The following is a 25,269-nucleotide window of genomic DNA, read 5'->3' on the forward strand; positions in this document are numbered from 1 at the left end:
TTTTTTTTTTTTTTTTTTTCCCGTAACTGCAAACTTTTAAAGGTCGAAAGAATGTGGATTGAATCAGATTTATAGCGAAGGCTGTAAATAAATAAATAATTTTCATTATATTTGCCCGACGATTTTTCAATACATTTTTTTTCCTCCTCTCCGTTTTTTAATCATAAATTGCATAGTTTGTTATAATGGCAACAACTATTTTAATGGTAAATCGTGGGCTGACATGTTAGATGACGATGATCCTGACGACCTTCCTTCACCTAGCAATGAACTCTTGAATAACAACTTGTTTTCGATGAGCGACACTAAATCAGCACAAAAAGAAGAGGAGCTGGATTTAATTAGTTCGCCATTAGGTCAAAACGATTTCCATTGAAGAGGATATATAAACAACAACAGGTAGTAGTAGAAGTTAGTGATACTACTACTATTATTTCAGATAAAGAAAAAATATCAGTCACCGAAAATAGTGTTGATGATGAACAAGTTAATGGCATGTCTAATGATGAACAACTTGCTGATGAAACTAAAATTTTTACTCAACAAGGTAATGAAGGAGACTATAAAAACAGATTGTTGAGGGAGAAGGAAAGCCTGCTGATGAGACCGGGAAGGAAACTATAGCGATGATATTAACAAAAAGGTAACACAAAAAATGCACAAACCTGAAAAAATAAAAATAAAAAATAAAATAAAATAAAAAATACAGTAATAGAGAATCAAGATGAGCTTATTAAAAAAATTGATTCCAATTTCAACTAATGATTCTATAGAGGTCAAAGACAATGAAAAAGTACAGCCTGTTGATCAAGTATTGGAAAAAGAAGTTCATCAATCTGTTGGAGAAAACAAAAACGAATCATTTGTGCAAAAGGAGCCTATTGAAGAACAAAATGTAATACAGCCCGAAAGTTCTGTATCAAAAGCACCTATTAAAGAAGTAACTCAGTCAGAACCTCAATCTAAAAACACCGGTAATATCAGTTGGGCTGATCTTATGGACGCCAGTGATGATTCTGAAAATTCATTTATTGAAGATAATTCACTTGTTGAAAAAGAAAATGTTGAATTTGTTGATAAAGAGGCTGATCAGAATAATAAAGCAATCGATGGTTGTCAGAATTTGCTTATATAAACAAGCAGACTGAAAATTTAGTCATCAAAGATGAAGAGGGAGTTTGTAAGCCTGTTAAGGAGGAGGAGGTTGGTATATCTAAATATGCGTCAAGTGGCTGGGGTGACTTTATTAGCACTAGTAAGGACACTGAAGGATGGGCTATAGGAAGTTCACTGTCGGATACTAAGACAATTGAAAACAATTCAAACAATACCTAATGACGCCTCCACTAGCTGGAGTCATTTCGGTCAACAAGAGGATGATAAATATACTTGGGATACTCATGAAACAACTCACACTCGTGTTCGTGCTCGACCCATAATTGCTAAAGAAGTCTTGCAACGACTCAAAAATATGACTACAACTACAACAAAGAGTTGGGAAAAGAAGGTATCCAATAAGCCAAAATCTGTTGAAAATCAGCTTAATACAGTTGACTTTAGTGATACTGCTAAAAGCATTTGGGCTACACCGTCTTATCAAACCCGTAGATACTCTAATAGTCCACACAAGAGCCCAACGATTCCTAACAATGATAAAGATAAAGACAGGGATTCGCATGTCCACACTTTACAAAATACTAAAAAAGATAGTAAGTATCTTCTTAATTACCTAAGTATTTTTTTTTTTTTTTTTTTTTTTTTTTTTTTACTTTCCTTTCTAAATAGTCTTTATAGGTGATAATGGTTGGGACATTAAGAACAATAATACTAAATTAAACACAAATGAAAGTAGTGATTCGAATGCTAATAATAAGAATGGTAGTATAAATTAGTATACCTATGAGCAGCATGTGTATTGATATAGTAATTTTAGATGAAAATTCATGGACTTCTAATGATAATTATGTTTTTACAGTAGAAGGTAATAATAATAATAATAATATGTTATTTAAGTATGATGATTATTTATTGTATATAGCTATTACGAAAGAAAACAATACTGCAACAATGAACGCATGGAGCACTGCAGCAGAACAATTTGATAAAGAAGCTTCAGAGCTCGAAAAGAAGATTTCTATGATGAAAGAAAATAACATTCCTTTAGTGACTGTCGAGCAACAAGCTACCGCCATCGATGCATGGAATTCTTCAGCAACTTCATCTACTGTAGAAGAGCCTAAGAAGGAACATGATGAAAGTTGGGACCCAAATGCTTGGCCATCACCTCAGTCCCTGGCTGATCAGTGGGAGGTGATGGATACTACTAAGAACAAACAGTCAAATGTTGTAGAAGATCAAATGGGAAAAAACGAAGTTTCACAAAATCAGTCTACTTGGGATACAAACACTACTTCTTGGAATAATGAACAGACTACTTGGAATACAAACACCACCTCTTGGAATAGTGAGCAGCCTACATGGGATAATCAACAATTTTCTTGGGGAAATGACAAACAAGAAACTCAATGGGGCGCACAACAACAGGACTTTCCAACTACAAGTGAGAGCACAAGTTTGAATGATATACTAAGTAGAGACAATACTATTGCTACGCATAAACCTAATACTAAAGGTAGTAGTAGTTGGAAGGATATATTATCTGTTACGGAGAACGATAACATTGCTGGATGGAATTCATTTGCCAAGCATAATGATGAGGCAGTGCAATCATTCAAGAAGAATGATAAACCAAAAGAGTCTATGATTCAGCAACAAGAATCACAATCACGACAAGTGGAGCCACTCTGGAAGCAATCAAATGCTAATGTTCCTGGATCTACTAATAATGAACATCCATCTGCGGCGATTGAAATGCCAACTATTCGATTAAGTGACTTTTTGACTACTAAAGAGCCTACTACTACTACTACTACTGCTGCTGCTACTGCTGCTCCAATAACCATTGATATGCCAGCTGTTCGCTTGGAGGATATTATTTCTACTCCAAATAACACAGTTGATATGCCAACCATTCGCTTAAGCGACTTTACAAATACTAAACTTCCCCCTACCGCTGAAATTAAACTTAGCCTAGCTGATCTTTCTAAGGAAGACCGTAGCCTTATTTTGAGTTTAGCTGATAATTCACAACAAGAGATTACTCTTCATCTTAGTGATTTCATGAAGGCCAATAAGAATGAAAAGAAATTTAATTTTGTATATACTGGACCCTCTTTAGATCGTGAAGCACCAAAGGAGATCACAATGAGTTTGAATGATTTGATCTCCGGGCATTTTTGAGAAAAATTAAAAAAGAAGTAAATATTAATTTAATAAATATAAAATAATAATTTTGATGTTATATATAATATGGATAGAAGTGGTAGTAATATTTGTAAAGTATCCAAAAAAGAAAAGAAAAATAGCCTTTTTTTTATAGATTGAAATATCTCGATAACTGAGACGATATTGATGCATGATCTTTATTGTACATATAAACTGTATAAATCTATTAGGTAATATAAATTATCACATTAGATAGGCATACATGGCTTAGGGACTTGAAACAAAAAAAGAAAGACACTTTGTATGCATAGACCTATAAAATTTAATGTATACATATATACAGTCAATACGATGGACATTGTCGCCAATTAACAAATAATTGTCGCAAAAGAAATTTCGTTTTAGGAAAAGCGTATTATCGTAATTGTATTAAAATTTCTTTTAGAGGGGTTCTTTATATATACATTTGATAATTTTGTTATAGAACAAGCTCTGGATATAAGCACAAATAATATTATAAAAGATGGATTACATAATACAGGACAAACTATAAACCTGAACATATAATAATAAAAGATAACATATTTTTTGTACACTCTTTGAAACTCTATCTCTTTCTTCTCTTTAAAGCCATTATTCCTTTCAAACTGATCAAACTAAAGAGCCTTGTTATCATGATCATCATAAAAAAGAGCTCAATTACCATAATACAGTAATAAGAAAGCTTACAGCCTAACTATTTAAAATGCATAAACTGCCAAGAATATCTTGTACAATTGAAAATAAAACTGCTGTATAAAATGACATTTTTTATATTATTGATAGCTTATTTATTTACTCTTATTCTTTTTGGAGAATGTATGAATATCATGCTCTGTCGTGTAACTGCAATTTAACTAGTTTTAGCTTAATTATTTTACAAGAATGCTCAACATATTCACATGAATACATATAACAAACTTGTTTTCTTTTTCTTACTTTCTTACTTTCTTGCTTACTTTCAAAGAAGACAGTAATGCTTTACTACATTCAAATAAAAGGCAAAACTTATCTCTAAAGTATTAAAAAGAAAAGAGAAAAAAAAAGAAAAGGAGAAAGGCAGGAGAGAAGATTTAACGCAAAGTAAATTAAAAACAAAAAAAAATACGCTAAGATTAAACTTTAATAACTTCTCCTTCTTTTCGTTTATTTTTTTTCTCCTGAATTTTACTATAAAAAAAAGTACATTTTTTCGTTTTTTTCCTTTTTTTTCTTCTTCTTTTCTTTAGCTTTTTTTTATTTTTCCTATTCTTCTTTATTTTTACTTGAAACTATGGGTAGACATTGTCAGGGTTATGAAGTGTGCTCAAGTCACATAGCTTGGCTTACTTGAGTTTGTAGAACTGTCCGTTTATAACATGGCTAAAGGAGAGGGCCTAGACTCTCTTTTGGTTACTACATGCATATCCGCCTTCACCTTGGGTTATTGCAACCTTAGATAATTGATGGGACCTTATCGAATTTTGACTGCTCAAGTTTGATTTATTTCCAAAGGAGGAGGGAAATAAAAAGGATACTTGGGGTTGGAAATTGTAAACCTGTTCCTTTTTTAGGGAGATTAGCGTACTCTTTGTCTGCACCATTGAAAGGGCTTATCTCAAGGTTTAGTTTTTCTGTTTTTCTTTTTGGAGGTTTTTCCTTCTTTTTATTTTTATCTAGTTGCTGTTTATAAAATAAAAATAGATAAGGATGCACAGCTTACGTTTCTGACCGTGGTTTTTTCATCTATTTATTTAGTTGAAGAATCCCAACTTGTATTTACTGTTAAGTCAAAAGTAGATGCTAGGGGTCAAAGAAGGGACATTCTCAGGTAAACAATAGTCAGGTCGTGCACTTCATGTATCTGGATTCCTTCCACTTCGCCACGCTACAGGTCAGAATGTTTAGCCCGGCTTCCAATGAAACTTACATCCAACTGTATTTTTTATTGGGTAGGAAGTGAGGAATCCTATCTTTTTCTTCTGCAAGGCTTGGGCCAGGTTGGACTTTGCCAAGTGTCTACTAGTTGAAATTGGACGTTTATCTTTCAAGTAGAAATTTAGAGGGAGAAGAAAAAATTACAGCCCGTATCAATTTGTAATTGTATGGGTTGTAATATTATTTTTGGGATTAGATATGCTTTCACCTTCTCGTGGTTAATCCTGTTAGTATCAAGTCTCTTTTAAAGAGATTTGAGAACTAAGAAAAGCATCTTTTTTTATAATATTAATAAAAATGAAAAAAAAAATAATTTAATAAAATCGTGTTCTACAATAAAGTTGCTTCTCTAATAAGTATTTTATTATAACAAAAGTGGTGAAAGACTATAACAGCACAGTGTATAAATATTAAAAAGATTATTGTATATTTTCCCTAAGATTTCTTTCCTCTCAAGGTAAGTTATGTATGGTTAAATAAATTCAGCATCACTAGAATGTACATTGTCAGAATAAGACTAAAACTAGCCAACATTCATAATGAGCATTCATAATCTGATTGCTGTACAAAAGACTGTTCATCTTTAGGGTATAACTTGAAGTTGTTTCAAGCCTTGCCATCATAAATATCCATTATTTAAACTGGAAATAAACTAACTTTGGTTTTCCAACTAGTGATTTTTTTTTCAACACAATTTTCTCCAAGAAAAATTTTCTTTGGGTATTGATTATTGAGTAGTTATATATATAAAGACTGAAGGGAGGCTTGACCGATTCATCGAAAAGAAGTTGTTGAAATATCTCAGCCTTTGCAAAGGATTTTTTTTATTACAAAATTTTCTACAAAGACAATCCCTTTACTCCTCAGTAACGTATCTACGGATGTTATAATGTCACTTAATACAAGAAACGTATTATTGAAGTCTATCATGAAAACAAAAAAAGATTTCCATTTGACATCACCTGTAAAATGTAATAACACGTTTTTGGAAACGATACTGTTAGATAAAGTCTTTTATTGAGGTATTAATGAAGGTCATCATTGTTTTGAGGTTTTTGCCAGTTACATATTGCTCTTGGATGAGCATTGACTTCATAAAGAATATAAAGGGTAATTGCTCCTTCAGTAAATTTGTCTCCTTATATGGATTAATTAAAGGAAAATCTATAAATTAACTAAAGTTAATGCACATGATGTGAACATACATTTAATAAGAAACTACTGCTATCTTTTATTATGTACGATGCATCTTGCTATTAGATGACTTCTTTTCATAATTCATATGTTGATGCACTCACTATTTATCGCTAACTTGAACCCTTCTACAATACTCGACTGTTTTTTTCTTTTTTTTACTTATAATATAGAGTAGATTTTCTTATTATTATCTTATTCACCTTAAATTACACTAAAATAGACTTCTTCTAAAAATTTCATAAAAAAGAAAAAAAAAAAAGGCAGATCGCCAAGTTTTATTCAGCAATTAAACTATTTCCCTGGCAGATTGTGTCGTCGTTGACTATAGAAAGTATAGTTAATTACTATTATAACATTACTCTTTTTAGGAATTTATATCCTTTTTTTTTAGTAGAGTAAAAAGCCAAAGAGTACAATCCACGACCTCTAATAAGAAGGTGCTTATAATCCAGTGTTACTATCGAATAGTACATGACATACTTAATAATGGCTTATCTGCTGAAGATCCAGGAGACTCTATACAACTTGATAATGAATCGGTAATAACGCCTTTTTTTCCCTCACTCTTTTGGGACAATGAATCTTAAAGTATAACGGTTGATAAACCGAAAGAAATACAATTCAAGTTTAGTAGCCCCCAAATAAAAATGTTAATTTCATTTGTAACCTTATCCTTACCTTACCTTGCTAATACTAATACTGATAATAATAAAGAAACCGTCCAAATAGTGTCAATTTTGAAATGTAAGACTACTACAAGTCAATTAGTGAATCAATAAAGAGGATTACGAGTAAGAGACTTCAGATATTAAACCGGCTCATATTTCTTGCTATCATATGATGACATTGATAGATGGTTGCTCGAAAAAAGGGTCGAATATAATAGAAATTACATAAGGTGTACGTAAATCACTTGGAAATTGAATTGATAATGAATTATTAAAATTGATCCATTGTAAAAGTTATGATCACGCCTGTAAGAACAGTAAATGGTAGTCGAGTCATTGTAGCTGACAGATATAAAAGTATTAAACAAGTAAGGCTGATTGATATTTTCCTCACTATCTCGTGCAAAATATCGCGGGATAATACGTTTTACAAGTGATATGACATCTTTTTTCTTTTTTTTTTTTTTGGCAAAGTTGATCTATGACAGCTTAACTGTTATGGCTACCATTTCACAAATAAAGACAGTGTTTTAAATGCAAAAGATAAGAAAGAGAAAATAGAAAAGACAAGTATGTGAAAACTCTGTATAGTTTATTAAGAAAAAAAAAATAATATGGAAAAACGACAAGGGCTGTTTATATATTTTCGCAAGGTAAGTGGTATGAATAAATAAATACTGGTATAATAAAACATTATACATCAATATTGTTTCCGAATAATCCTGCTTATGTTAATATTAATTCACAGTGAATATTCCAGCTATTTCGTTTCTAAATATAAAGAAAATGGAACAAAACGTACTCTTAGTGACAAGTTCAATTTTTTTTATACATTAAACGGAAAAAAAAAGGAAATATGCATACATAAAAAAAATATAAAAATCAAGAAAAGCGATGAATAAGTACACAATATCTTTAAAATATTGTACTTATCTTAGTTAATTTTTAAAGAAAAATAATCTGATTGTAAAGGAGGAATAGTAATCATGATAGTTTCTCTGATAAGATATTAGTCAATAGTTACATAATCACCACTACACCATATCCTATATTTCTGTATTTTTTAAGTCATTACTTGTTTTTATACTTCTTAAAGTCAATTTGGAGCAAAAAGATATTTTATTATACAAACAATAGTTAAAGAAGGCACAAGATTATTAAAAGACGCGTAAGAAAAGAAATATTTATTTTATTTTTATTTTCATTTTTATTTCATATAAAAAAGTGAATCCCCAATTCGTCAACAGTAATAATTACTGCAGTCCAAAGGTGGCCGCGTGGAGGCTAGGATTCTTTGCACCTTCTTTGTTCTTGTATTTTTTATTTTTACTAGGAGGTTAGAAAAACCATAGCGATCACAATATGTAACGCCCTCTGAATCAACAAGATACCCTACAATGTCCTCCTAATTCAAGGAGGGCAAGATAGGGTGTCTTCCTCATCAAGAGCCCGGTACATAAGTGGTAACCATGAGAAAAAGAATTTCCTCCTAGGGCAGGGAAGAAGAATAAAATAGTATTATTTAATGACTTACCTATAGAAGAAATAGTAATAATAAAGAAGAAAAAGAAGAAAAAATAACTTTGAATATCTACTTTTTTATAAGAATAAGGAGGTCGTTGTTGTAAATTACAGTCACAATCATATGAAATCGATAAGAATATGTGTTACCCCACATTTAATACACACACACACAGTTACATTATTTAATTTTCTTCTTTCTTATAAAAAGTAACAATGTGTAGAATAGTAAAATGTTGTCAATTTTATATCTTCTTTATGACTATATAAATGTGTTTAGTTAAAGAAAAGAAAAAGAAATAAATAAATGTCTTTTTTTTTCACTTTTTTGTTTATATTCTCATAAACTTTCTTTTTCCTAATTAGGCAACTAATATGCATCTCATTTAGTCTCCCTTATGTTGTGCTTAAAATCATTTTTTACCACATACATTGTTTGCCAAAATGAGATTGTAAAGATTAACGATTTTAGCTTCTTTGACGTATGCTATGAAAACCAGTTTAAGTATCTTTGATTTGCATTCACAGTAATCTTTCCTACATCCCTTTTAAATACTAAGACATGTTATAGATAATATATTCCTTATCCATATGTTTAATCAAGAAACATGACATTATAAGTCAGCACATAATAAATTTTTAACGTACATTAAAATGAATCGGCTCTATTCCAATGATTACAATGACTGTAAAGAACTCTTATAAAGACTAAAAGGGAGACAAGAAGAATGATAGACAACATGTTACTATATACCAAATATAAAGGAGGAAATGTATTCCTTTTTTCAAATCTCTACTGTTGCTACATTTTAGCTCTGGAATATCTCCTTTTGTAATGAAGATAATAATGAGAATAATTAGTTCTGATGATACCTATTTTCCCTAAAAATATATATACATGTATATATACTCTATAGCAATAATGTTCGTATTACTACTGTCTTTTTATTAGAGCTATCTTTTCTGTATAATTTACGGCTTTTGAAATATAATTCTTAACCTCTTTTAGCCTTCAAGTTTGTAGGCATTGACAAATATATGACAATATACTACATAGAACAAGGGATTTATTAGGTAATTCATTTCAACTTTTTTTTTTTGATGAGGCAAAATATGAACTTTAAATATAAAATTGGATAAAGGAAAAGTTAAGATTATTCATTTTGTTTATACAATATCCAGATAAAGTTTCAGTAAAATAAAGGAGAAAAAAAAAGTTGAATATTGTCAGAAAAGAAATATCCTTGCATTTATTACTGTTACAGTGATAGAATTGTTATATTTGTCAATATCTTCTTTTTTGAAGTAATCGAGAACATTCTTCTTTACACTAGTTTATAGAGATATTGATTGTTATTACAATATTCTTGGTAGAGCTTTTTTTTATAGTCTTTGTTCCTAAGTAAGCCATAATAATGTATAGTATTAGCTAGAGAAGCTGCTAATCAATTAAAAGAGTCTGTATATTACGTTACTTGTATTATCAAACATAACAACTATAGATTTGTATCTGTATAGGCATAAAATAAGGCTTTTTAGACACCCTATTTTTCTTCATATAGCTTAAGGGCCATAATGATACCAAGATACATAATATACATATCTACGGTAAATATATATAAATATAAGGGAGGTGTCATGAGCTGACTTATAATATCATGTTTCATGATTAAACATGCGGATCATAAATTTATTTAAGAAATTCTATCCTGAATCTCTCTTGATCCGCTCCATCTAATAATATTAAAATCACTAACACTTCATTGTCAACAAAATACCTTATTCGGTCGTAACTATCACTTTTCTGATTCACATCTTATCCTCAGACCTCTTTAACAATTCTTATAAATACCCTATCAATTTAAATTCATTAAATAAAATCATTGACTTTAGAACTATTATTCGAACTTATTGATTTCTTTTGTCTTAATATTATTTTTTTATTTTCTAATATTTTTTATTTGATATTTTAGAAGAAATATCACAGTATTAAACAAAAAGAAGAGCTCAGGAAGAGGAAAACACTACAATTGTTTCTCAACTGCTGACAAATATTTGTTAATTGGCGACAATATCCATCGTACTGGCTGTATTAAAGTCAGGGATATTTATAATAATAAAATACACGGGTTAATGTAAATAATATTTCATTTATTATTATTATTTTAAAAACAAACATATATGAATGCTTATGTACAAGTACAAAAAAAAACAATGCTATATGCTTTTTCTTCTTCCTTTCTTGTAAACAAAAGAAGAAGAAATAAATAAATATACATAGACTACTCGTGAAATGAAAAATAAATAAAAATAAACAGAATAACTCCTTTCCTTAGTCTTTGTTAGCCGCTCCTCCACGACCCCGTCCACGTCCTCGTCCACGTCCTCGTCCTCGTCCACGTCCACGGTCAGATGCATTATTTGCCATATATGTCTTCCTCTCTTTTTGTTTACGGTCTCGTTCAAGACGTTCCCCCCAATATGCTTCGTAATTATCATCCTTAAAGGAAGTATCTTCTTCAACTTCAGGTTGTTTTTCAAGCTTTTTCTTTTGATCAAAACCACCCATAAGTAGCACCTCCTGCCATCGATCCACAGCTTCCCAAAAGTGGTTGTTAGAAATAGATGCAAAGTTAGGAGCAATTTCACGATCTTTCCCCTTTCCAATAACATCTGGCTCTGGCAACAACGCTGTGAGTTCATGTAACTCTTCTTTTGGAAGCTTTTGAAGTAATTCTGGTATTAAAGACTATTTACATATAAATGTTAAATAATGTATAAAATATACAATTAAGATTCTAGAATAGAGTTTCTTACCCTTAAATCTGCTTCTGTAAGATAACTCTCACTATTTTCAAGTAATGCTTTAAGTTTTTCATTTTCATTTTCATTTTCATTTTCATTTTCCTCTTCCTCTTCCTCTTCCTCAAACAACATGCCTTCTTCATAGTCATCAATAACATAATTTTGTTTTTCCTTTTTTGCATCTCTGACACTTCTTCTGGGTCTAGAGTGTGTTTGGTTTATCGTCATTGCATTATCCTTTTCTATAAGATCTTCAGATGAAATCTTATCTTCTTCTTTTTCAAATTGAATATATTTTGTTGGTTTAAATTCATTAATAGACTGCTTTTGTTTATTTTGACGTATACGCTTTGTACTGGAACTTTCTTCAGCAACGTTATCTGCCATAGACGGTTCAAGATCGATTATTTTACGTTTTGATACGCGTTTGAATGGCCTATTTGAACTTTCGGCATAAGCAATATCTGGAATAGACTGGATTTCTTCACTCGTTGGCTCTTTGTGTATAAATGTATGGTTTGGGCAGCAGGTGTACTATTTTGGCCCATTGCCTCATTTTCCGTCTTTTCTTCTTCTATAGGATTATCTTCAGTATTTGTAATAATAGCCTTAGATATAGATTCTGTATTTATTACAGTGTTCTGTTTTTTTGGTTTGCGTGAAACACGTTTTGGTGCTTTTTTAGCAGCAGCAGCAGTAGTAGTAATAGTATTGGCAGTACTAGGACCCTCTTTTCTGCTATGTTCTTTCTGGGTCTACCTCGAGTAGCGCGTTTTGGTTTTAATACTTGAGAAGGCTGTTCAACTTCAGTCATGCGTTCATATAAGATTTTCTATTTTCAAATTTGTTCATTAGTGTCATTTTCAAGAGCTTCTGTCATTCTCTTGCTTTGTTTAAATTGAGTAGCATTATTAGAGATTGCAACAGCAGGGTCGTCGTTTTTACCATTTTGTTTTTCAATTGACAGAGGAATAGCATTCATGGATTCAGTATTTACAGATTTTGCTACAGTGTTCATTTCATAGGGGTTTGTTTCATATTGACAATACTCTTTAGGTATCTGATTAGATAAATTAGTAGTATTTTGAATATTCTTGGTATCTTTTACAGTTTCGGTATAAATAACAGGTTCACTGCTGGTATTTTTCTTTTTTGATTTATCCATTTTACAATTCTGAATGTTTTCAGAATTTATTTTATCTTTTGCAACTTGTATAGCATTAGCCTTATTCTTTCGTTGATATGGCCTTTTGGGTTTTGCATCTTTCATATTAACTGTCTTGACTGTTTTATTTTGCCGTCTGACATATGCTCTTTTAGGTTTTCGTTTTTCAACTGTTCCATCATAGTTAGCTTGAGGTTCAATATTTGAAATGGTATTGGCTGTAGCACTTGACTCAATAGTAGATTCTTTTTTGTTTTCAAGTAAATTTTCTACTTTGAGTAATTGCTTAGATGATTCGGTGGAAACATGAGTTGAATTTTCTGCCTGTTTTTGATTATTTGATATGTACTGATTTATTTTCTTTGATGGGGTTTCAATATCACCTGCAATACTTGAATCTTTATCTATTGATGTAGTATGTAAAGAATATTTAGTGGCATTTATATCTTCACTTGGTATCTCAGTAAGAGTGGAAAAGTATTATGAGTAGGATATTTAGAAGTAACAGGTAATGGTTCGTTTGTAGTCATATAGCTGTAGAAGTTATCAGGTTTTCTTTGATTAATTGGGGTATTAACCTCATTCTTACTTTTGATCAATCCAGGGATATTAGGGGTGATATTTTCAGATAATTTACTTGATTGGTATTGATGATTCTGCCTTGATGTGGCAATAGCTGAAACAGCATCTCCTATAGTTACAAAAGATTCTGCTTCTGCCTCATGTATATTTTGCTGGTATAATTGGTTTTGTTGAGTCAATATTGATGTGTTAGTATCATTTATGTTTTGAGAATTTGTTAGTTTTTTATTTGGCACCCTATTATGAAATCTTTCATAGTTAGGTTCTATAAAATCAGACTGAAATGCTTCAGTCATATGAACTTCTGACATTTCATCTGTGACAGTATTATCATTCATTAATGAAGCTATAGTAGTTGGTTTTGAAGTCATAGATTTTGAAGTTTCAATATTAGATAAAGTGTGTTCAACAGCTTGTGTTATATCTGAACTAAAACCAATACATGCGTCATAATCAACTTGCATTAGAGTTTCAGAGTTCGACGAAGCTGGTTTAGCAGAAACACGAGTACTACGTTGAGGTTCTTCTAATGATTTGCTAAGGCTAGTACGACCTTGACCACGACCACGAACACGTCCTTGACCACGAACACGTCCTTGACCACGAACACGTTCTTGGACACGACCACGACCACGACCACGACCACGACCACAGCCACGACCACGACCACGGCCACGACCACGACCATAACTAGGAGGTATTTCATTGTTAGTAATTTGGATATCCATGCCACTAGAGGTTAAATCTTCACCACGCCGTTCTCGTTATTAGGTCCAAGATCATCATCTGAAGATTGTTCACGTTTAGAGGGAATTTAAAGATTCCATAGTAGCTGGTTTAGGATTTTCTACAGTATTATGAATGTGTTCTTTAGATGTAGCTTCTACAATATTAGATGTAGTTGTTGGTTGATCAAAGGTATCATGGCTGATGATTACGTTTGTATTGCCATCTATTTCAAAGTTATGTATGTTAATTCTGAAGTTTGTTATGATGTGTGTATATTTTTATTATATATCTTGTCTATTTATTAGTCCATTTTTACCTGTTAAATTGTTCTTTAAAAAGTGATTGGTATCATTCATATTAAAAAAAGGATTATGGATTTGATCACGTAAAAGATAGTTTGTAGAAAATTGTTTCACATTCTCTTCAGTATTTGTAAGATCTAAAATAAGATTAATTATATTATACAGTTATGTTTTATTTTTTTTTTTTTTTTATTTTCTTTACCAATTAACTCATTGTTATTCATGTTTGAATATATATTTCAACAATGTAGATATGTAAATAGGTTGATTCCTTTAAGCAGTGATTTTTATATGAACCTGCAAGAATGAATAAAAAAAAAATAAATAAGATAAAAAATAAATAAGATAAAATAAAAATAAAATAAAAATAAAAATAAAAAGGAGAACAAGACTAGTAGTTAAATTATTTATAAAAACACGTCTTAATATATTTTATCATTTGTCACATGATAATTATAATGTTGCTAGTTATGTCTATTATAAAGTATTTGTTAATAGTTTCTACATGTTTAACAACATCGTATATACATGCAAAAGAGCATGTATAGACCCTAATAACATAAATAGGTATATATTGGAGTCATGATTGTTAAGGGAAAGAACAGAAATAATTAGTCAACATCTACACTGCTTTGTTAGGCTAGTTTGAATATTAGTGTAAGAATAGAATAAGCGTACAAAGACGAGTACGCTTCAGAGAATCACTAAACAATTTGCTTTATGTTAACAGAATAAAGAGATAATGGAATCTTGTTAACTTTTGAAATAACAGCAAATACTAGTAGTTGATGACTAAGAATTCAGTTTCTATGATAATGTAATTATGTTTCCTTGATAATACAAAGTCGAAATGATTATCCTTTATATAGCTAAATAAATAGAGGTTTTATTTTACAACATACAAGTATTATCCTACACAAGTGAATTCAAAGTAACACCTTCTATTCTCTTCTTACAGGATATACAAAACATATTTATACATATAATTAATATCTTTATTTCGTTAGAAAGAAAAAGATCAAGCTTTGATGGACAAAAAGTTTACACAGACAGACCTTAAAGCATGATGAAGAGCACCGCTATTCTCCCTCCTCATAGAGAAGAAAGATCCACCTGTCGAATGTCAACATCAGAAAACTGTTTCCATCGTCTATTCTCTTGTTTGCGGAAATCTTGATAAAGTAGTTGTCATAGTTTGACTGTATAAATTGGTTTTTTGAGACTTGTTTATCAAACATTTTATAATAAAAAAGCACACTCATTATTTTAAGATATTTATATTAAAATAAAAATAAAAATTGACAACATTTTTTAATGACAATAAGTATTGATTGTTGTTGTTATTAATAGTAGTAATCCACCGGTACTAGTGACGACACTTTTTATTAAAATACTAACAGAATAAATTCTAGATAAGCTTGAATTGTAAGAGTGTGATAAACCAGATGCATATATTCTTTTGTGCTATGTTTACTAGTAGTAGAGAATTATACATATTTGTATTTTGAAGATGTGTTGTATAATTTTTATTAAAGCTATGATATTCTTTAGCAGAATAGTGAGGTGGTAATGATGAAATTTCCTTTTTTTTTTTTTTTTCGTAAATGACAAAATAAATGCTGCGATCTATATCTTTTATAACTCTAATAAAGACTTATTATTACTTGTATCAATATGACTGTGAAACAAAAAAAAAAATAACTAAAAACTCACTAACAAAAATAAAATGACTAAAATGTAACTATTATATGTATTAAACATTGGTATTGTATTATTCGATATATTATTTTATACGCATTAAAACAAGATTATACTTCTTGTCTATCATAATTACTATCATTTTCCTGTGGTAATAGGCTGGGGTATAACTTGAGTACGCTGAATAGCTGCTTGACCACGTAGGCTATTTTTTGCATTCAAATAATCAAGGGCCTCATCATCAACTAAATCTCCTAATCCAATCAATACAGCCAAGTGATGACCTGTATAGCAATCCACAATGGAAACATCAGCACCATTTTGTAGTAAAAACTCAGCCATTATAAATTGTCGAGGTTGAGCTACTTCTTCTGAAAGACTATAGATACTACTGTTGCGACTGTTAACACTCTGAGAACTACCTTCGCTACTACTACTACTACTACTACTACTACTACTATGATAGCTACTACAGCTTTGGTATCTAGAATGATGCTTATTAGGTGGACTTGAAATAACTTCTTGAGGTTCATTCTTAAGACGATTGTCTATAGTCGTATCCTTCATTTGATGTATTGTGTATTTATTTTCATCACTGCTGATGATTTCCTCATCTGATAATTCTGAACAATATTCCATTATTGAATGATGTCGTGAAATCAAGGCTAAATGCAAAGCATATCGTACAATAAATTTGTTTTTATATGCTTGTTCAAGAGGTGGGTATTGGAGTGGACAGGTTACTATTATGTTATTTTTTGAAATCTGATTTCCATGACGATCCAGGTAGGGTATTTCAAGTATTTCTCGTTCTTCTTCTTTGTTTAAATCAACTAATGGTATGATTGACCGATTATTATGATCATTTTGAAAGAATGGTTTGTTTACATCAGCACCTAGAGCAATAGCATGCATAGCTTGTGGAATGTCATTGTTTTCGATAGCAGTGTATAATAGATTCATGGAATCAATCGATCTATCGTTCTTACATTTCACAAATGCTCGTTCAATGTATTTAGCTTGAATAAATTTAAGCTTAGTTTCTCTTGAGTCACTGGGTATAGGTTTCTTTATGTTCATCGACGTTATATGTTCATTAGACAGTAATTCAGATTCCCATATTTCATTTGCTTTTCGATTACCCATTGACATTAATACTTGAACAATTTCAGGGGTAAAAGAGGAACTGTCTAAAATTAAGGACCTAACTTTAGAAATATGTGTACCTAAACTACGATGAATACCAGAGCATTCTAACATGTATATATACAAATATATATATGAATATACAAATAAATAATGACAGTTTCAATTTACTATAAAATGATGGCCCCCCTTTTTTTTTCTTTACCTATACACAAAAGAATACCAAGGTTCAATGAACACCATTCAGGACTCTTGGCTGAACAATCAGCGCAAATCATATTTGATTCATCTTTTCTTAATTCTTTCAATAATTTAAGCCCTTCTTCCTTCTCCTTTTCCAAAGTAAGATTAGTTGGATTTTGTGATGAACTTGGCGTTGATTTATTATAATTATAATTATAATTGCTATTATTTTTCATATTTCGTTTCTTCTTCTTCTTCAAATACTTTTCTTTTGCAGCCGCTAATCCACTCAAAGCTCCTGATAAAGATCTTGACTGTAGCCATGAACTTGAAATTGACTTTTTTGTCATTTTTTCATTACACAAATCTAGAGCACTAGCTGAACCATTTAATAAGTCTATGATAGCATTATTGATAGTCGCAAGCCATTCAGATAACTCTTCATTTGATGTTGCTTGATACATACGTCGAAATTTGGGAGTAATGACCTCAAAACAGAAACGACGTTCAGCATCTCTGGCTTCCCTAATTGTAGCAAAGCGTAAATTGATGGGTTCCAATATGCTGTTCAAGTTGTTTTTTCCAATTGACATATTCATGAAGTTGACCACCGCTTACTACACACCAATACCTTTCAGAAAGAAAGAATCACAAGTATAAAAGAGTAAGAGTAAAAGTAAAAAGTAAATTAGATTAGATGTATAAAACTTACTTGTGCCAATGAATATTCGAAGATACATCAAATGAATTCATGTTTCTAGATGGCTTTGATGGTGCGAATAAGAAACCTTCCTTTTTATGTCCCATTGTAGCAGCTAAACGATGATTTTGTTGTTCCATATCACGGATCCCTTTAAATTTAGAAGTTCGACTCTTGTTAGCATCAAGACCTTCGAGAGGTGATATATCATTCTCATTTAGTAAAGGAGGTGGTGGTGGTGGTGATAAGGCTATATCAGTTGATATACTATGACGACCATGAAAAGAGTTTTTCCTTTCTAAAGTCTTATTCAAGGTTACTGACGTATTTTCAGTAATTGTAGGTGAGGATATGTATTTTGAAATCAATATCTTTCTCTTTTCATCACGTTCCTGAGATACGACTTTTTGTTCTTTAGATGCTTCAACTACTTTATTAGCAATTTCTTCAAGACCGAATTTGTAAGGTTCTAAAATCTTTGTGACAGAATGAAATAAGCATATTGTTTTTCATAATGGTTAAGTAAATGATAAAGGATCTCTTGTTCCTTTTTACCACCATGAAGGTCCTGTAGAAATGAATAATATTCAAAACGAACGATATCGAAATGTCTCTTTTTAAGCATAAATTCAGATTCGGCTTTTAACTTTCTTTTCTCTATAACTTATATGCTTATAAGCATGTCATGAATGCATATATTAATTTTTTCTTTTTTTTTTTTTTTTTTTTTTTTTATATTTGTATACAAAACTAACTAATTTGTACCTGAATTAGAAGAAGTTGTCTTTATACTTAAATACTTTGATAAATTTGAATAATATTCTTTACTAACATCCTCAAATTGACGTCGTTTAGCTTCAGCTGTCTTGATATCAAAATCATATAATTTTTGTAGAGGAGATATTAACAAATTTTGCATACAAAACGTAAGTCTCTCTTGTTGTTCATTCAGTTTATCCCAGATATGGTCCAAGTAATGTGTAAAGAGTGGTTCTGAAAAGGAGGCCTCCCTTAAGGTTTCCATAAATCTTTTATCCTCTTCCAGTACAAGACACTTGGCATCAAAGGAGGCTGTTGCAGCTTTTAAAATTTGTTTAAGTTGATGTCTTAGTGTACTTGTTTTCCCTTCATACTCTTTTAACGTAGCTCTAAAGAGGGGTCCATCTTCAAGATCGACTTCAAGAGAGCATCGAAAGGGTGAATGTTGATGGTCATTACTTTTTCTACTAGATGATTTTTCTAGATCGACAGAGGACGAAACTATACTTTCCGTCATAGGTTCGTTCATTAATAATAATTAATGGTTGTGAGGACACTAATGAAAATGAAAAGAAAAAGAAAAAAAAAAATAAATAAATAAAGAAGAAAATGCAATTTTATTATCATTATTACTGTTGTTTTTAATTTAAACTCAGTAAAATTCAGATTTTTTCTATTGTAATGAAATGAAAAAAATCTTTATGATGAAAAAAAAAAAAAAAAAAAAAAAAAAAAAAAGAGAGAGAGACACAGAGAGAGAGAGAGAGAGACATTATTATGATTATGTGGATTTAACTACAATAAAAAAGAGAAGAAGAAAAAGAAGAGAAACATGCATGCATGCATGTATGCATGCGTGTATCAATCTATGATAAAAAAAATGGCTTTTTTTGACTAAAGTTTTACTTTAAAGTTTCCTATTAACTAATGAAATTTAAATACTTGTTATTATCGACGAATCATGGACATCTATAGTTTTTCTCTTTATTTCATGCGCTTAATCTTGTTTTAATATGTGCTTATTTTGACATTCTTTCCTATGACACACACATCTACTGGATATGAATAAAATCAAGTTTAAATGTATAGTCTATCATAATAAAAATGAGTAGCAGGTTTAGCATACAAGTAATAATGTGTTTCATAATAAATCATCCTTTATTCATTTATATTCTAAATATGTATTATTATTATCATCATCATCAGCTTTAATTCTCATTTACAATTTGAATGACTAAATCTCCTGAACTCAATGAATCTCCTGATTGAGCTACAACACGATCAACTCTACCAGGAATAGGTGCAGTGACAACGGTTTCCATCTTCATGGCACTCAACACAGCAATTTGATCTCCTGCCTTGACATTTGTCCTGCCTTGACTTTTACTTCAATCACAACACCTGACATGGGGCAGCCACATCACCAGGTTACTAGGATTTGCTTTTTCTCGTGTGACAACCTCCACAGCTAAAAATTCAAATAATAAAATAAATATGCATATACGAATATACTAATACATATAAATGTGTATTTGTTTAATACTTGCCTGCATTTCTATCAGCAATACCAACTACACGAGCTTCACCATTCAGTTCAAAGTAAACATCACGTTTACCATTATTGTTAAGAGGACCTACGGCTAATAACTTGATAATCAAGGTCTTGCCTTCTTCAATCTCTACATGGAATTCTTCACCAATTTCAGGTTTTGATAAAAAGTAACGTGTGGGGACAACTGAGAGATCACCATATTGGCTCACTGTATCACGGTAATCAGCAAAGACTTGAGGATAGAGAGCAGCAGAGATGACATCATAATCTCGAATGGAGGATCCATATTTCTTTGTCAGTTCTTCTTTTAGTTTTCCTAAATCAAGAGGTTCAAGGGAGGCACCAGGACGTCCATCTAGACGAGGTAAACCCTTGATGATATTGGAACGTAAGGGCTCGGGGAAACCACCATAGGGTTGACCTAAATAACCTTGGAAGAATTCAACAACAGAGGTAGGGAAGGATAAGGTGGCAGCACGTTCTTCAACGTCTTGACCGCTTAATCCATTAGATACCATAAATTGAGCTAAATCACCTACGACCTTGGAGGAAGGTGTGACCTTGACGAGATCACCACATAATTTATTGGCTTCAGCGTATGCCTTCTTGATTTGAACCCATTGAGAACCTAAGCCTAGTTGTTGTGATTGGAACATGAGATTCGTATATTGACCACCTGGCATTTCGTGATCATAGACACCAGAGTCAGCTGATTTGACATTCGCCTCAAAGCAAGAGTAAAGAAGACGCGCTTGCTCCCAATAGGTATTAAGGGCATGTATATGAGTAAGGTCAATACCCGTATGTAAATCAGATTGTTCAAGGGCAGCTACAATCGCACCCATAGCAGGTTGTGAGGTCATACCGGACATGGAATCAATTGCAGCGTCTACGATATCTGCACCAGCAAGGCTTGCAGCTATCATAGAGGCAACACCCGTACCAGCGGTATCATGTGTATGAACATGAATGGGCAAATCAGGGAATCTCTCACGTAGAGCCTCTATCAACATCTTGGCTGCCTTGGGTTTCAAAAGACCAGCCATATCCTTAATACCCAAGATATGAATTCCTTCATTCACTAATTGTTGAGCCAAGTCCAAATAATAGTCAAGTGTGTACTTTCTCTTGTTAGGGTTAGAGACATCACCGGTATAACAAAGGGTAGCCTCTACGACACCACCTGCTTTCTTAACTGCATCAATACCTAATTTCATATTTCGACATAGTTGAGTGAATCAAAGACTCTAAAGATATCCATACCGGCTTTCACCGCCTTATCACAGAATTCATAAATGACATTGTCTGGATAAGAGGTATAGCCGACCGCATTCGCACCTCTCAAGAGCATTTGGAAAGGGATATTAGGTACAGCTTTACGTAATTTCATTAAACGATCCCAGGGGTCCTCATGTAAGAATCGCATCGAGACATCAAAGGTAGCACCACCCCAACATTCAAGAGCGAATGCATTAGCAAGGGCATGTGCTGTAGTAGGAGCGACACGTAATAAATCCAGAGTACGAACACGAGTGGCCAAGAGACTTTGATGAGCATCACGCCAGGTGGTATCCATGATTAAAGTACCAGGATGTTCTCGAATTGCCTTTGCAAAGCCTTCAGGACCCTTTTCTAATAAAACTTGACGCCAACCGTTAGAGGGGAGGGTACGGGATACGTCTATTTTATTGCCCATGTCATCCAACAGGCCGGGTACTTCAATTTCTTGCTTATAGGTGGGTTCACCTACTTGACCCTTAATCTGTGAACCATTCACGACCACGTCACCCAAATAACCCAACATACGTTGAGCACGATTTTGATATTGAACCAATTCAAAGAGATCAGGTGTATCATCAATGAAGGTAGTCCAACAGGTACCTGTGATAAAGGTTGGATAAGTGACTAAACGTTGTAGGAAAGGAATATTGGTCTTGACACCACGAATACGGAATTCAACAAGTGCTCTAACGATCTTTCGACGAGCTACTTCAAATGTAGAACCAGTACAGGTTACCTTCACTAAAAGTGAATCATAATGAGGAGTGATGACAGCACCTGCAAAGCCAGCACCGCCATCGAGACGAACACCATTACCACCCGATGAACGATAGACTTCAATTTTACCGGTATCCGGTTGGAAGCCCTTTTCAGGATCTTCAGTAGTCACACGACATTGAATCGCGTATCCACGTTGACGGATACGTTGTTGAGTGAGACCTAATTGAGGGAGAAGAGCACCTGCAGCAATTTGAATCTGAGCAGCGACAATATCGATACCCGTAATCTCTTCAGTGATCGTATGCTCAACTTGAATACGAGGATTAATTTCAATAAAATAGTGTCGATTCTGGTTATCAACCAAGAATTCAGCAGTACCCGCATTCTTATACTTGACGGCCTTAGCGATCTTGATGGCATCATTCAAGATCGCTTCACGAACCTTGGGATCCAAATTTTTAGCAGGAGCGATCTCTACTACCTTTTGATGACGACGTTGAACAGAGCAATCACGTTCAAAGAGATGAACGACATTACCAGCACGATCAGCTAATAATTGAACTTCGATATGACGTGGTTTATCCAAGAAGCGTTCGATAAAGACAGTACCATCGCCAAAAGCAGAGAGTGCTTCTGATTTAGCACGATTGAAGGCTTCCTCAAAGGTAGAAGGGTCACGAACAACACGCATACCACGACCACCACCACCCATAGCGGCTTTAATAATAATAGGAAAACCATAATCATCAATAAATTGTTTCGCTTCTTCATAGGTACTGACAGGACCGGGTGTACCAGGTACGACGGGAACACCACATTCGATAGCTTAAAAATAAAATGAAATGAAATAAAATAGACAATTTATAAGTTGCTATTCACATATACATGTTTGTGTGTATATGCATGTATTTAAATATGTATGTATATACATATATATTTATATATATATATTACCTATAGTTCTAGCTTTTGTCTTATCACCCAAGCTATCAATGACATCAGGAGAAGGACCAATAAAAGTAATACCAGCAGCCTCGACTTTACGAGCAAATTCAGCATTTTCAGACAAAAAGCCATAACCTGGATGAATCATGGATACACCACGTTCTTTTGCAATACGAACAATTTCATCTTGAGCCAAATAAGCTCCTACAGGAGAATATTGACCTACTTGACCAATTTGATATGATTCATCGGCCTAACAAAAAAAAAAAAAAAAAAAAAAAAATTAATTTCTTTCTCCTCTCTAGGGTGTATGATTATTTCTGAGTCATTTTTATATATACATACTTTATAGCGATGCATAGATAATCTATCTTCATAAAAAGATGGCTACTGTTCTCATAGATAATTCATGGGCTGTTCTAAAACAACGAATAGCGATTTCCTAATACCAAACTTATAACTTTACTTTAGTTTTGTTATTGTATTTACTTTTATAATTCCTTCTTTTTTTTTTTTTGTGAATATTTACACCGCGATTGGCAACCATTAGTTTACGAAGGTTTCCCATAACTTCACTATTTCTGCGAATTGTTTCAACAGAATGTTCACGTGCAGGCACCTGCAAGCTCAATGATTGTGACATTTGAATGACTATAAAATGAACATTTTTTTTCCCAATGTTAAATGAATGAAATTTATACTTTTAATGTTTAAATATTTTACCTTTTCTTTTTTTTTATATATTTATAAAAAAAAATAAAATAAAATAGATAAATAAATAAATAAATGAAAATAAAATTAGAAATAAAAGAAAAAAAAAAAGTTGAGTTAATAGTACGTAACTTTTAAGGTTTTGATTTTAATTTGTCAAAAATAAAAGTTAAAATACAGACAAAAAAAAAAAAAAAAAAAAAAAAAAAAGGGTTTTAACGTTACACATACGATTGATTGTATAATCACATTAATTGTAACACATTTGCTTAATTGAATTCAACTCATTGTTACGACATGAGTATAATTAACCATCCAATGTCATTTAATGTAGACAAAAAAAAAAAAAAAAAAGGGGGAGGCTATTATTGTAAACTATATTCTTATTTTATTTGATAGTTTATTGTACCATAAACACTTTTTATATAATACACACGTACACGTACACTTACACGTACACGTACACATGCATATACACTTATATTAGCTCGTTAATAAAAAGTTTATTGAGGAGGTGGTGGCATGTAGGGTCCTTGCTGAGGTGGTAAAGTAGAATAGTTTTGAGATTGGATATAAATGGGTTGATTTCTTCTAGTTGAAGGACGTGTTAACATGAGATAGAAAGCATGAATATGACCTAAGTAGAATAATGATGAATAATACTATAAATAAAGATGATAGTAAAAGCCAATTACATACCAGGAATATAACCAAGACAGGTTAACAACTATTACATAATGAGATGCATATACAACACATGTCTATTTTTGTTATAATGTAAACTTACATGTTAATACACAAGTCTGCGCCACATCCATACATTAAAAAGACACCAATTGGTGAAATAAAATAGTTAAAATATATAAACAATCTGCAAACATGATAAAGAATGAGAAAGAGAAGAAAGAGGAAAAGGTGGCAGTAAATATTTATTTATTTTATTTTATTTTAAACTCATCATTCTTCATAACCAAAAGGTAATAAAGCTTAAAGAAGATATGTAATATAAACAAAGTAAAAGGGACATAAAGCTTAAAGAAGATGTGTAATATAGACAAAGTAAAAAAGATAAAATAAGCTTTAAATCAATTATTTCCTTATTAATGTTATTATCGGTTGTATTTACATATCTTTATTATCTATCAAAAAAAAAAAAAAAAAAAATGAAAGTGACTTCTTCATCTATTTTCCTTTTAATATGTCTAGTTGTTTTATAGTTGTTTCATTTTTACATGTTATTACATAATAACACTATTATTACTACTACTATTATTACTGCTACTACCACTACCACCACTACTACTGCTACTACTGCTACTTTTTTTGTGTCACTTCATATGCATTTTTTTTTCTTTTTTTTTTTT

General features: G+C 31.8%; 5 protein-coding genes across 5 annotated transcripts; 1 reads left to right on the forward strand and 4 right to left on the reverse strand.

Moving 5' to 3' along the window:
- Window positions 1-223: 223 nt before the first annotated feature.
- Window positions 224-3,317, forward strand: BX663DRAFT_563314 (uncharacterized protein; the record flags this gene model as incomplete). Its single annotated transcript, XM_051532005.1, has 8 exons — window positions 224-356; window positions 440-547; window positions 774-1,072; window positions 1,141-1,203; window positions 1,283-1,709; window positions 1,795-1,878; window positions 1,934-1,981; window positions 2,039-3,317. The coding sequence occupies 8 exons, from the start codon at window positions 224-226 to the stop codon at window positions 3,298-3,300; spliced, it is 2,424 nt and encodes an 807-aa protein (XP_051380099.1). The 3' UTR covers window positions 3,301-3,317.
- Window positions 3,318-10,757: 7,440 nt separating this feature from the next.
- BX663DRAFT_518630 (uncharacterized protein) lies at window positions 10,758-13,765 on the reverse strand. The gene is made up of 6 exons (XM_051528890.1): window positions 13,104-13,765; window positions 12,358-13,056; window positions 12,192-12,264; window positions 11,968-12,162; window positions 11,445-11,929; window positions 10,758-11,376 (listed from the first exon to the last, which is right to left on the reverse strand). The coding sequence occupies exons 1-6, from the start codon at window positions 13,641-13,643 to the stop codon at window positions 10,960-10,962; spliced, it is 2,409 nt and encodes an 802-aa protein (XP_051380100.1). The 5' UTR covers window positions 13,644-13,765; the 3' UTR covers window positions 10,758-10,959.
- Window positions 13,766-13,982: 217 nt separating this feature from the next.
- BX663DRAFT_554298 (uncharacterized protein) lies at window positions 13,983-14,434 on the reverse strand (the record flags this gene model as incomplete). The annotated part of the gene is made up of 3 exons (XM_051531511.1): window positions 13,983-14,131; window positions 14,225-14,347; window positions 14,413-14,434. The coding sequence occupies 3 exons, from the start codon at window positions 14,432-14,434 to the stop codon at window positions 13,983-13,985; spliced, it is 294 nt and encodes a 97-aa protein (XP_051380101.1).
- A 1,518-nt stretch (window positions 14,435-15,952) lies between these two features.
- Window positions 15,953-19,262, reverse strand: BX663DRAFT_518634 (uncharacterized protein). The gene is made up of 5 exons (XM_051528891.1): window positions 18,703-19,262; window positions 18,493-18,600; window positions 17,950-18,406; window positions 17,260-17,801; window positions 15,953-17,161 (listed from the first exon to the last, which is right to left on the reverse strand). Exons 1-5 carry the CDS (start codon window positions 19,223-19,225, stop codon window positions 16,047-16,049), a joined length of 2,745 nt encoding a protein of 914 aa, XP_051380102.1. The 5' UTR covers window positions 19,226-19,262; the 3' UTR covers window positions 15,953-16,046.
- A 442-nt stretch (window positions 19,263-19,704) lies between these two features.
- Window positions 19,705-24,727, reverse strand: BX663DRAFT_545114 (pyruvate carboxylase; the record flags this gene model as incomplete). Its single annotated transcript, XM_051530917.1, has 7 exons — window positions 19,705-20,076; window positions 20,240-21,455; window positions 21,512-23,074; window positions 23,204-23,447; window positions 23,724-23,845; window positions 23,918-23,922; window positions 24,693-24,727. 7 exons carry the CDS (start codon window positions 24,725-24,727, stop codon window positions 19,905-19,907), a joined length of 3,357 nt encoding a protein of 1,118 aa, XP_051380103.1. The 3' UTR covers window positions 19,705-19,904.
- Between the last annotated feature and the right edge of the window lie 542 nt (window positions 24,728-25,269).

This window comes from Cokeromyces recurvatus (genome assembly GCF_025118155.1).
Source record: "Cokeromyces recurvatus strain NRRL 2243 chromosome Unknown BX663scaffold_25, whole genome shotgun sequence".
In the NCBI taxonomy this organism is placed as follows: domain Eukaryota; kingdom Fungi; phylum Mucoromycota; class Mucoromycetes; order Mucorales; family Mucoraceae; genus Cokeromyces; species Cokeromyces recurvatus.

What these genes read in the sequence shown, in the direction of transcription:
- BX663DRAFT_518630 (XM_051528890.1), bottom strand. Translation starts at nt 13,643, where the DNA reads ATGCAAGTTGATTATGACGCATGTATTGGTTTTAGTTCAGATATAACA. An exon ending in CTACAAACGAACCATTACCT is followed by an intron (nt 13,057 to 13,103) that starts GTTACTTCTAAA and finishes ACTCTTACTGAG; the next exon opens with ATACCAAGTGAAGATATAAA. An exon ending in GTAAAAACGACGACCCTGCT is followed by an intron (nt 12,265 to 12,357) that starts GTTGCAATCTCT and finishes ATTTGAAAATAG; the next exon opens with AAAATCTTATATGAACGCAT.
- BX663DRAFT_518634 (XM_051528891.1), bottom strand. Translation starts at nt 19,225, where the DNA reads ATGAACGAACCTATGACGGAAAGTATAGTTTCGTCCTCTGTCGATCTA. An exon ending in TCTACAGGACCTTCATGGTG is followed by an intron (nt 18,407 to 18,492) that starts GTAAAAAGGAAC and finishes CAAAGATTTTAG; the next exon opens with AACCTTACAAATTCGGTCTT. An exon ending in TCGAATATTCATTGGCACAA is followed by an intron (nt 17,802 to 17,949) that starts GTAAGTTTTATA and finishes CAACTTGAACAG; the next exon opens with CATATTGGAACCCATCAATT.